This window comes from Dendrobates tinctorius, unplaced genomic scaffold (genome assembly GCF_039654945.1).
Source record: "Dendrobates tinctorius isolate UK_male_01 unplaced genomic scaffold, ASM3965494v1 ptg000060l, whole genome shotgun sequence".
Lineage (NCBI taxonomy): Eukaryota > Metazoa > Chordata > Amphibia > Anura > Dendrobatidae > Dendrobates > Dendrobates tinctorius.
The window spans coordinates 4136776-4149783 of NW_027361728.1; the positions used below are offsets into that span (position 1 = coordinate 4136776).

General features: G+C 45.3%; 1 protein-coding gene across 3 annotated transcripts in view; it reads right to left on the reverse strand.

The window, feature by feature from the left end:
• Positions 1 to 13008, reverse strand: part of LOC141092474 (probable cation-transporting ATPase 13A4) — a 576817-nt gene that overhangs the window by 316693 nt on the left and 247116 nt on the right. For all 3 annotated transcript variants that reach the window (XR_012232812.1, XM_073578639.1, XM_073578640.1), the window contains exons 11-12: positions 12765 to 12922; positions 9716 to 9904 (exon numbers count right to left, since the gene is read on the reverse strand). Coding sequence is in view for 2 of the 3 variants with exons in the window: in XM_073578639.1 (XP_073434740.1) it covers positions 9716 to 9904; positions 12765 to 12922 (347 nt within the window). In the remaining variant the exon portion in view is untranslated. The remainder of the gene's footprint in view (positions 1 to 9715; positions 9905 to 12764; positions 12923 to 13008) is intronic.

Here is a 13008-nt window from a genome sequence, read left to right on the forward strand (position 1 = left end):
GGAGCTTAGTCCACGCCTCCAGCAGTCATGTGCTTCAGGTCCTGATACTCTGAAGCACGAAACGTCACCGCTGCTGCCCTGCTCCACAGGTATCTTTGAGCACTGTTTTTGTACTCAGGACACCCGCACTGACTCATTGAGCAAGTGCAGTGCGGGGCTCCTGACATTATAGCTGACCATTTCAGTTTTTTTTTCCTCTGAAGGAAAAAAAAAAAGTGTTATCCTCATGGATTCCATACAAGCTTTGGCTGATCAGGTCAAGCACCTGACCCAAATGTTCCACAAACTTAATGTGGAACAGCGCACGATGGCCCAGACCCAGCAACAGTTGGTGGATACTGTGCAGGGGGCTGTCGCTGCAGGGGCTCCTAGTGCTGGGAATAGAGATGTCATTGGCATCCCCCGAATCTCCGGTCAAATTGTCAGACCTTTTCTCAGGGGATAAAAAGGAGTTCAGGTCTTTCAGAGAAGGATGCAAGCTTTTTTTTTTCTCTGAGGCCCCGCTCCTCCGGGGATGAGTTCCAGAGGGTGGGGGCCGTCATTTCCCTACTTCGTGGGGCTTCACAGGCATGGGCTTTCTCTCTCTCTTCCTCTGCTCCTGAACGTACTGTATGTCTGTGAATTTGTTCTTTGAAGCTCTGGGGCACATTTATGATGAGCCTGATAGAGTGCGTCTGGCAGAGGATATGGTGATGAGTGTGACACAGGGGAGGCACTCTGCTGAATGGTTCTGCTCTGAGTTCAATGGGTAGTTAGCGTGCACTCTAGTCAAATATAGACGAGGTGCAGGTGCAACGGACCAGTAGGTCCTAATTACAAGTTAATTAAATTCACCGCACACTCAAACAGACTTTATGCAAATAGGTGTTCATTTTATTACATGTGGGAGCCAAACAGGAATATGGCACACAGTGGAAGCGATATAATTAAAAGACGTTTCGGCTCAGCCCGAGCCTTTATCATATTATCGCTTATTCCAATATTGGAGGTTTGTATAGGGTGCAGAAGGAGAGGAGAATCTCTCAAGAAGAAATACCAAGATAAATGGCTGATGTGTGCTGAGAGAAGGAAGCGCCCCTTCGCCTGTCAGAGGTGGCATCCACTGTGTGCTATATTCCTGTTTGGCTGCCACATGTAATAAAATGAACACCTAATTAACCTGCTCTGAGTTCAGACGCTGGGCAGCGGAGGTCTCCTGGGATGATGCTGCCCTCCGGGGTTTGTTCTGTAGAGGCCTGTCCGAACGTTTGAAAGATGCCCTAGCCCTTCATCCTCCACCGGATTCTTTGGAGGACGCTATGATCCAGGCTGTCTGCATGGACCGTAGGCTGCGGGCAAGAGGGGTCATGCTGCAGGAGACCCCTTTATTCTCCAATCTGAGAGACTCTGCATCTAGTCCTGAGCCCATGGAGGTTGGTGCCACGTCATTGGAGGAAAAACAGAGGAGACACCGTAGAAACTACCAATTGTGCTTTTACTGTGGATCCGCTGGACATTGGAGAAGGAACTGTCCTTCTTGCCTTTCTTCAGTGAAGCCGTCAGGAAAACGACTGAGTCTGGGTAACAATCGAGGAGGTTGCCCAGACTCCCAGGTACCCTTTTCCTCACTTACTAAAATTCTGCTTTCGGTGGAACTGGAACTTACAGGCAGTCCGGTTGGGACTAGCGCCTTTGTTGACTGTGGTTCTTCTATTAATCTGATCGATGCCAAAGTTGTGACTTTTCATAAGATAGGGACAGTCAGGTTAAAAGATCCTGTTAAAATCGTGGCAATTGATTCTTCTCCTATCACCTAGGAGGGAATTTGTTTCATGACTGATAATTTTTCCACGTGAGTGGAACCCACTTTCAGAGAAAAGGTAAGGTGTTTTGTTCTAAATAATCTGCCGGCTGGACTGGTACTGGGTATGCCTTGGCTTCAACGTCACAATCCTACTATTGACTGGGTCACAGGGGAGATCATTCAGTGGGGTTGTATGGCTAACGGTCTATGATGTAACTTGATAACTCTTGTCACCCCAGTAAAATCTGTGTCAGTGTCGTCTGTCGATCTGGAAGGTATTCCGGAGTACCTGGAGAAATTTTTAAGACGTATTTTCTGAAAGTGAGGGTGAGGCGCTACCACCACATAGACCCTTTGATTGTGCCATTAATCTAGTCCCTGGAGCCAAGTTACCCAAGGCTCGCCTGTTCAATTTGTCCGGGCCCAAACGTCTGGCAATGAAAGAGTACATTACCCAGAGTCTCCGCAAAGGGCATATTAGGCCTTCTGTTTCACCTGTGGCAGCGGGCTTCTTTTTTGTTAAGAAAAAAGATGGTGGTTTGCGGCCGTGCCTCGACATTCGGGAATTAAACAAAATTACTGTGAAAAATATATACCCTCTCCCCCTAATTCCTGATCTATGCAACCAACTCACCGGGGCCAAGTTGTTCTCTAAACTGGATTTACGTGGAGCATATAACCTTATAAGAGTCCGGGAAGGGGACGAATGGAAAACAGCATTCCTGACGACTGAAGGGCTGTTCGAAAACTTGGTTATGCCCTTTGGTCTCACCAACGCTCCTGCTGTTTTTCAGAATTTTATTAATGCAATTTTCTCTCATTTAATTGGTCGTTTTGTGGTTATCTATTTGGATGACATTCTGGTGTACTCGGTGGACAGTCAATCTCACTTGCACCATTTGCGGATGGTTCTCATGAGACTGAGGGAGAATCATTTGTATGCCAAGTTGGAAAAATGCTCATTTTTCATGCATGAAGTATCCTTTCTGGAGTTGATTGTGTCAGGAGAGGGGTTCCGCATGGATCCTAAGAAGGTCCAGGCTGTTACGGAGTGGGTGCAGCCTCATGACCTGAAAGGGTTGCAGCGAATTTTGGGCTTTGCCAACTTTTATAGGAAATGTATTAAGGGCTTCTCGCAGGTGGTAAAGCCTCTAACAGACCTCACTCTCAAGGGAGCTGATGTAAAAAATTGGTCTGTAGCTGCAAAAAATTATTTCATGACATTAAAAAAGTGCTTTTCTTCAGCCCCTGTATTGGTACAACCCGACCCGTCAAGTCCTTTTGTTGTGGAGGTTGACGCCTCGGAACTATGGGTGGGGGCAGTTTTGTCTCAGGGCCCTCCTACCCTTACTAATCTGAGGCCTTGCGGCTTCTTCTCTAAAAAATTTTCCTCTGCCGAGAGAAGTTACGATGTCGGCAATAGAGAGTTGTTGGCGGTAAAGTTGGCTTTTGAAGAATGGAGGCATTTCCTGGAGGGGGCTGTTCATCCCATTACAGTCATCACTGATCACAAAAATTTGGCCTATATTGAGTCTGCCAAGAGATTGACCCCCAGACAGGCTCGGTGGGCGCTTTTTTTTTTTTTCGATTTCAGTTTACCATCACATTCCGCCCGGGATCTAAAAACATCAAGGCTGATGCCTTATCCCGAAGCTTTGATTCGGTGTCCCCTCCAGAACCTCCCTCCTCCATTCTTCAGCCAGGAATAGTGGTGACCGAAATCTCATCTGAGTTACAGAGAGGGATTTTGGAGGCCTAGGCTCGGGCTCCTGGTGGTAAACCCCCGGGTAAATTGTTTGTACCGGAACGTTTCCGTCTCGGACTTATGCAGGAATTTCACGATTCTATGTTGAGTGCTCATCCTGGGATTGCAGCTACCCGGGGGGCAATTGCGAGGGATTTCTGGTGGCCCTCTATGGTAACTGATATTAAAAAGTTTGTGACTGCATGTGGGGTGTGCACTCGTTCTAAAAGTTCTCAGGTCCGGCCGGGGAGTTAGTGCATTTGCCAATTCCGGATAGACCATGGACACATTTGTCCATGGATTTTATCACAAATCTTCCTCCTTCCAGGGGCAACTCGGTGATATGGGTGGTGGATAGGTTTTCAAAACAAGCCCACTTTGTACCTCTCCCCGTGTTACCATCTGCTGAAACCCTGGCCCGCTTATTTATGCAGCATATAATTAGGTTGCATGGAGTGTCTATGAATGTGGTGTCAGACAGAGGGGTACAGTTTGTAGCCAGGTTCTGGAGGGCTTTTTGCAAAAAGCTGGGGATTTCGTTGTCCTTCTCTGCCTACCACCCAGAGTCTAATGGACAGACGGAGCGCACAAACCAATCGTTGGAGCAGATTCTGAGATGCATGGCCTCTTCCAGGCAGGAGGACTGGTGTGAGGTACTGCCCATGGCAGAGTTTGCATTCAATGGTCGTGTAAGTCAATCTACTGGGAAGTCTCCCTTTCAGATCAACTACGGGTTTAACCCACATTTTGGAGAGTTTTCCCGCATGGATTCAGGTTGTCCTGGAGCTGAGGGTGCGACACAACGTCTTAGAATTCTTTGGAGGGAGGTTCAGAGGAATATTTCCAAGGCCAAGGAAAACTATAAGCGGTTTGCTGACAGGAGGAGGGGGCCTGGTCCAGCATTTGCAGTAGGGGAGAAGGTGTGGCTATCCACCCGCAATATCAAGCTTAAGATACCATCTATAAAGCTGGGCCCCAAGTTTATTGGCCCATACAAAGTTGTGGAGGTTGTTAACCCAGTAGCCTACCGACTGCAGCTGCCCACCTCCTTTAAAATTTCTGATGTCTTCCACAGGTCCCTGTTAAAGCCTGTGGGGACGATGAGAGAGGATCCCTCATCAAATGCTCTGCCAGTGCTGGTAGAGGGGCAGCTGGAGTATGAAGTAGGGTGCATTGTTGACTTCCGGTGCGTGCGCCGGAGACTCCAGTATCTGATACACTGGAAGGGATACTCTCTGGAGGATCGGTCATGGGTTCCGGCCAGTTCGGTGCATGCCGATCATCTGGTGCGGGCTTTCCCCCCGTTAAGAGGGGGGTACTGTCATGATTTGAACAGGGTTCTTGCCCTGCACTCACAGGGTTAAGTGTTCGTGGCCTCTTTCTGGATCTGGGAGGGGTATTTATACTCACTCTTTACCAGGGTTCTCTGTCAACTATACTGTTGTTCTGGTGTGTCTGACCCCTGGTGTGTGTGTATTCTGCGTTGCTTGTTTGCTTCCCGTGTATGACCTGGCCTGTTCCCTCATTCTGTACTTCGTCTCTCGCTTTGGTACTATTGTCTTCTCCGGTTCTGACCTCCTGGCTTGGCTATCGTTACTCCGTTACAGTTTGTCCCTATTGTATCGTCTATTGCCCATTCTGGTTTTCTGATCTATTGCTACGTCCTGACTATCCATTCTGTCTAACCCTTTGGTACTGCATTGCTATCTTGTGCTTTGACCCTGGCTTCATCTGGTTTCTGTCTCTGTCTATGCCCCTTGGTAACATTGTCCTGTAGTTACCTTTCTTGGAGTTTCCATGCAGCTCCTAGATCGGTGGAGCTTAGGCCACACCCCTAGCAGTCATGTGCTCCAGGTCCTGAAACTCTGAAGCACGCATCGTCACCACTGCTGCCCTGCTCCACAGGTATCTTTGAGCACTGTTTTTGTACTCAGGACACCCGCACTGGCTCAGTGAGCAAGTGCAGTGAGGGGCTCCTGAAAAAAGGATTTTGGGGATATGTCAAAAGTAAAAGAAAAGTCAAAGATGCTATAGGATTTTTACAGGATGAAAATGATGAAATGGTAAGACAGGATGTTGAGAAGGTCAAACTTTTAAATTCCTATTTTGCATCTGTTTTCTCTCAGAAAGGAAATGTAACATCAAATTTTCTTCACTGTCCTATTAAGGGAATAGAAGAATCCAGGATATCTATAAACAAAAAGATAGTGAGGAAACACTTAGCTAACCTAAATGAATTCAAGTCTCCAGGTCAAGATGAATTACACACCAGAGTACTGAAGGAGATAGCAGAAGAAATTTTTGAACCCCTCTCCATAGTCTTTGAAAATTCTTGGAGAACAGGAGATGTCCCAGAAGACTGGAAAAGAGCAAATGTTGTTCCTATGTTCATAAAGGGGAAGAAGGTGGACCCAGGCAACTATAGGCCGGTGAGTCTGACTTCTATACCAGGAAAGATCTTTGAACAAATTATTAAACAACATGTATGTAAGTACCTGGATAAGAATGAAGTGATTAAACAGAGTCAGCATGGGTTTGTAACTAATAAGTCATGTCAGACTAACTTAATTTCCTTCTATGACAGAATCACTGATTGGGTGGATCAGGGAAATGCTGTAGATATAGTATATCTTGACTTCAGCAAAGCATTTGACAAAGTATCTCGCACAATCCTTATTGAAAAAATGGCTTAGTTTGGAATGGACATGGCAACTGTTAGGTGGATTCATAACTGGCTTAGTGATTGGAGCCAAAGCGTGGTCGTAAATGGCTGCACATCCAGTTGGAAGAATGTCTCAAGTGGGGTACCACAGGGCTCTGTCCTGGGCCCTGTATTGTTCAACATCTTTATCAACAATTTAGATGAAGGAATTGAGGGTAAACTGATTAAATTTGCTGATGACACAAAGCTAGGAGGGATAGCTAATACTAGAGAAGAGAAAGAGAGGATTCAAAAAGATATAATTAAACTGGAGCAGTGGGCAGCAACTAGCAGAATGGTTTTTACAGGGAAAAATACAGCATACTACATCTGGGCAATAAAAATGAAAAAAGCATATACAGAATGGGAGGAATAGGGCTAAGCAACAGCACATGTGAAAAAGACTTGGGTATACTAATAGATCATAGACTGAATATGAGTCAACAGTGTGATGCAGCAGCAAAAAAGGTAAATGCAATTCTAGGATGTATTAACAGAAGCATACAGTCTAGATCATGTGAAGTCATTATTGCCCTCTATTCCTCTTTGGTCAGACCTCATCTGGAATACTGTGTCCAGTTTTGGGCACTACATTTTAAAAAAGACATCAACAAACTGGAGCAAGTTCAGAAAAGAGCGACCAGAATGTTGACTGGTCTGCAAACCCTGTCTTATGAGGAAAGGTTGCAGGATTTGGGAATCTTTAGCTTGCAGAAGAGAAGACTGAGAGGAGACTTACTAGCTGTCCACAAATATCTCAAGGGCTGTCACATTGTAGAAGGATCAACTTTATTCTCATTTGCTCAAGGAAAGACTAGAAGCAATGGGATGAAACTGAATGGGAGGAGACACAGATTAGATATTAGAAAAAACTTTTTGACAGAGTGATCAATGAGTGGAACAGGCTGCCACAAGAGGTGGTGAGTTCCCCTTTAATAGAAGTCTTCAAACAGAGGCTGGATAGATATCTGTCAGGGATGATTTAGCGAATCCTGCTTTGAGCAGGCAGTTGGGCCGGATGGCCCAGGAGGTCCCTTCCAACTCTACAATTCTATGATTCTGTGATTCAATAATAAAATGAAACACATGCCAATTCCAACAACATGTAATATACTTAATGTCAAGATTCAGCTCTGCTTGCTAGTTCCAGCAGCTGTCACGTGGCTACTTCAGTCATATGCGATTTTAATACTTACGGTCATGTGTCAACTAACCTTTTTCCCTACTTCTCTGAGTTTTCCACTGAGCTCTAGGAAGAGCAGTTAGTAGACACATGACTTTCAAGGGCCCGTTACACATAGCGATATCGCTAGCAATATCGTGGTAACGTCACTGGTTTTGTGACGTAGCAGCGATATTGCTAGCGATATCGCTATGTGTGATACTTACCTCCAACCAGCTCCCCTGCTGGCTATCGCTGATCTCGCGAGAACGTCCTGGACCATTTCTCGTCGGGCGCTTCCTTCTGGGCTTCCTGTGGCGCCGACGAGCGACGCGTGGACGCGGACAGGAGGACGTCAGGATCGCCACGTCTGACAGGTAAGTAGCGACCTCCGACCCCTGCTATGTTGCTGGTGAGATCTGCCTGTGTGGCAGCTCACTAGCGACCACTTAGCAATGCACCAGCGATCCATATCGTTGTCGGGATCGCTGGTGCATCGCTAAGTGCAACGGTACCCTTAGTGTGCAAATCACATTTGAATGATTGGTCAGATAGCAACTACTCAAACTGCTTGGAAGAGGGTAAACTGAGTTCTTGCCCTAGATTCGGAGACACCTAAATACACCTCTGGGGAGAGACTTGTCAGTGTAGAGGAGCAGGGGATAGACAAAACCTTAGGAAAAGGCATTGGACTAGTCATCTGAGATACATAGCTTTTGAAAGTATATTTTCTCTGAAACATCACAGTGTATCAGATTAAAACATACATAGCTGCAATACAGCGCGCATTGTCTGATTCAGGATTTGGGCAGCATGTATCTCATATCAGGTTCATAATACATGTTTTTTTCCAAGCCCAAAACCTATTTCCAATCATTTAGACTAATATGCAGTGTGCTACGGCAGTAAGAAGATTATTGGACAGTGGCTGACAGGGTGACTCGAGAGGTTGGTCAAGAGATTGAGTATTAGATATTTTGTTATTTTTTGCTGACCCTATTCCAATTTAAATGCAAATATCTAGTTTGCAGCATGAGGAATGCCTGTATGTGTCCATTTAAGACTTTTTTTATTTTTTGATGACCACAAAAAACTGGTAAAAATGTTTTAAATTGTATTGCATTTGTAGGGAAGTGGACTGACCTATGGACCTGTCTGCAGTAAGAAGGTGAATATACAATGTGCCGTAAAAGGTGCTTGACGTGGACTGCTATATATGTATGTGGGAGACAGCTAGAGACAGTAGAAGATGGTAAAGTACTGGGTATGGCCACTAGAGGGAGACCAAGAACAGCAGGAAAAGAAGACGGTGTAGTACTGTAGTTTGGCCACAATATGTAAGCAGAGAGCAGTGAGGAAAGGGCTTAACATCAGCTTAAGGCTATGAAACCGCAGAGTCATGGGAGGCGGAGTAAAAGGAGCTCTAGAGTGGAATTCCCAGGGAGGGGAATAAATAGTTGCAGAGAGTTCCAGAAGCAAGCCAGTCCAGGAGGAGGAGCTCAGGAGAAGAGGAGACAGAAGGAGAGACGGACAGAAGAGGAAGCTCCGGAAGGGACTGTGGAGAGAGACGGGACAGAGAAGGCCCGGGGGTACCAGACGGACAGACTCGGACAGGTGAAGCGCTGTGGTGTTAGACCTAGGGCAGCCACAGCGAAAGAGCCGCGAGGGACGTCAATTAGGAAAAAGAAGAAAGTGAAGGGTACCCGGGCCTGTGTGCGGAAGTTGTCGTGCAGCTGCTGTGTGGTGCTGTGGTCATCGAGAGGACAGCCAATAAAGAGGACCTGTTGAACGCACGTCAGTCTCTGTCTCAAGTCTGTTCGAAAAAGGACAACCCCCCCAGTCGGCACTCGTACCTACACATTTTTTAAAGAAATAATTTTTATGAAAGCATGTATTTCTATGCAGCTGCCCACAAGAATCATGCGAGTTTCTCGCAAGTGCGACCCCGGCCTTAATTTGTGATCTGATTGTACATAGTGCCACAAATAAGGACACAAAGTTCTATATTTTGCATTTGAACATATTGCTATAATATTTTCATTGCTGATTTTCCCTGTAACTGTAGCTGGTATATTAGCGATCATATGATTACTGGGTACATAATAAATTATGTCAGTCAGCCACCTCCCCAATCCCCAGCTATACAATATTCCGCAAGCTCCTTACTATGCAATGATATTTTAAATTTATACAAACATGATCATCAATTCTTGTTTATTTTTTTATTCTTTGTATTATCATAATTGTGCTCAGTATTGTGTAGAGAATAATGCTTACAGCTAGCATCAAGGAGTCACTAAAACAGATAAACCAAATGGAACTTACTTTGTCAAAACACATAAGATTCAACTGCCCAGCTAAATTGATCCGTTGAGGACTAATACAGAAGATGTCCTGTCTTTTCAGCCTTGCTTGACCCCACAGTAGACTAATTGTAATTGATGCAGGAAGGGCTGCATTAACAATAGTAGTTAGCATCATAAATGAAATTAGCACAACAAAACCATCATCGGCCTAGGAAAACAATACAAGTATTTTTAGTTACATCATTTGATCTATTTTGATACATTGTTACACAAAAAAATCGCAGTGTATGTTTTTAAAAATGATTTGGACACAAACATTGCAAAGAAAAAAATTAATAAGCAAATAGGCGCAGATGGCATCTTAAAACAATTATCCACCACCTGTGACATTGGGTATTAAAAAAACACTGCTGATTTGGAAACTTTCACATCCTTAATGGTAATGTGCACACCTGGCAGGTATTGTCCGTTTCTATTCTCCTATTATAATTAAGACAAGTTCATGACAGGTATGCACACTGGGCTGAACATCAGCTGTGGCTCTCAGCACCCCGTGTACAAATAGGTGCTGGACAATCCTTTTAATTATATTTTCATATCTGGCAGATTTGTTGCAGAGATTTCAGCAAAAGTCTCATTCATTTATACTGGTATTGCATAAATCCATGAGCTGGCCAATTAAATAATCTGCCGAATGTAGCAATACCCTCATAACATAAGCCTCCATGAACAGAATCTACCTCCTGACTGTGTTTAGTGATGATGTTTCTAAATGAGCAGATCTACACTTCACCAAATTTTCTTCCAAAATTTGATTTGTTGTGAATCATTTAATTCATTTTACTTACCGTAATTAAATGCCTCTAATATGTGTATAAGGCCGGTGTCACACTAGCGATGAATACAGATGAGTGATATGCGGTAAAACATCGCATAGCACACGGACCAGTATTCATCTATGGGGCAGCTCCCATCACCATTTTTTCTCTCAGCTGTATTCTACGTGCGAGTGAAACCGCAGCATGCTGCGATTGTCTCCGACACGATGCCGAGTCTCAGCTCACTTGCACCCATATAAGTCTATTGGTGCAAGTGACACAGCCCACATCACTCGGATATCACCCGAGTGCTGTGCGCTATACACTGACCCCGGCAATGGAGGAGATGGAGAAATTACTTTCTCCACCTCCTCCGCAGCTGTGCTCCAATCCTCTGTGCGAGAGGCTCGGAGCACAGTCGCATGACACTCGACTCCCGCTCGCAGCTGAGCAGGAGCCGAGGTTCATTAGCATATCGCATCTGATGCCATATGCTAGTCTGACCCCGGCCTAACACTCTGAATTCTTCTTGGAGTCTACCAATATTGTTTTGAGCTTTGTAATGCAAACAAATCTTTTTAATATCACAAAGACATTGTAAGGCTGGCGGAATGCACCAAATAAGAAAATGATAATGAGGTACATTCGCATCCTGGGGTCCTACATGCAGAGATGGTAAACTGCTGCTCGGTAATGGTGGAGACTATACGGCAAAGTAATAGATAAACACATGCGGGTTAAAGTCACATGGCGTGTACAGTGGCGAGTTCTGCTGCTTCACAGAACCGCCTTGCCACAGAGTGCAACTACCAAAGCCTGTTGAAACTCACAGGCCTCGGTCGGATGAGCGCTAGAATATGGTCACAGGACTCTGCCTCAGAGGCACAGGGTTAGAGACCCTCTAGACCACTAGCGTTCGGTGCCGCAGCTGCAGTGCCGGAGAGAGTATTATAAATATAAGCACGCTAGGCGTGCATTGCACCGCTCTGGTGGATGCCACTAACTTCCCTGATTAGGGAAAGGAAAGTGCACAACTTGCACACAGCGCCACTACTGGCAGTTGCAGCTACTTGAGGCGGTACAGTGATGCCTTACAGCTTGTCGCCCACTGGCGCTAGCATGGGTGAGGAGCAGGGATCACTGCGGCACTAGGCAGCATCACAACTCGGCGCTGACTGTAAACTCTAATCATAACCACATGCGCATCAAAGGGAAGGGGTTTCATAATAAGTCAGTCAGTGTTTCACAAGCATCCATAAACACACACACCTCTACCAAATACTGTGCATACTATCACATGGACGAGCGGCCACGAGAGCTTTTTATAGCAGCGTCCTTCCGGGACCTTCCTGATGGTCCAATCGGAGCTGGAGAAGGACCTAAGCATGTGACCGCCGATCTCCAATGAGAGACCATCCCACAGGCATGCTCAGAAGACCGAAGGGAAGACTTAGTCCCTGGAGTAGCTCGCTGCTGACCAGCATGCATTGCTATAGCTGGACTGGAGGTGACAACAGCAACCAAACCCACAGTGCTAGTCTGAGCAGAGTGCTGGTATCGCCGAGTCTGCTGAATAGCCGCCTCTGCGGCTGAAGAGGAATGGGGGACCGATGAAAGCAAGGCTTCGGATTCCTGCTGTGCAGCGACAGGAACCTGACACCTAACAGACATCAACCTATCTGGCTAGGGGGAAAATGGATGGTAAGCAGTGGTAACTAGCAGCCTATTTAAACACACAGAGCAGCAGTTTCAGACTTTGTAAGATGAAACCTATATTGTATAAACGGTCTAAAAATTATCTCTTTTCAGAGTCACATGCATGACTTGGTGTTGTTCATAGAGACTCAGTGCACACCGAAGAAAACATGGCAAGTTGTGTGCAAAGGTGATCACTGTTTTGGTAGTATCGATAGCTTAGCACATTGCTAAACGTAGAAGCAATATCACATAACGGAGTTCCGGCGTTTGTCTTTTATACAGTAATACTGCCTATAATAGCCTCTCGACCACCCCCCTGATTGGACGAGCTGAGCCTTGTGATCTGATTGTTGCAGGGCATTATGGGGAAGCCCACATCTGTGCCTGACACCATTAACATTCTGACTGAGTCTTCATCTTTTGTTCATGCACTCTCGCAAGTGGGTTAGAATGGCTAACCAACTACAAAACTATGTAGACATGAACAAATTTAAACAGCACCAATAAGGACTAAACACTGTCATACTGTAATTATGATCCATAGTAACTTACCCCATGTTTCTTGAACACAATTGCAGTGTAGATAAGTCCAACTAAAGCAAAAGCCACAAGCACCAAGAGAAATCTCATGGCCTCTCTATGCAGTTTAATACTCATTGATTTGTTATATAGAATGGCTCTTACTAGATCTCCCTTTGTGGTACTGAATCCTAAACAATACAAAAATATTATAATAAAACATGTACATATCAAAGTCCAATTAACCTTTTCTTTTCTTTATAAATGTGTATTTATT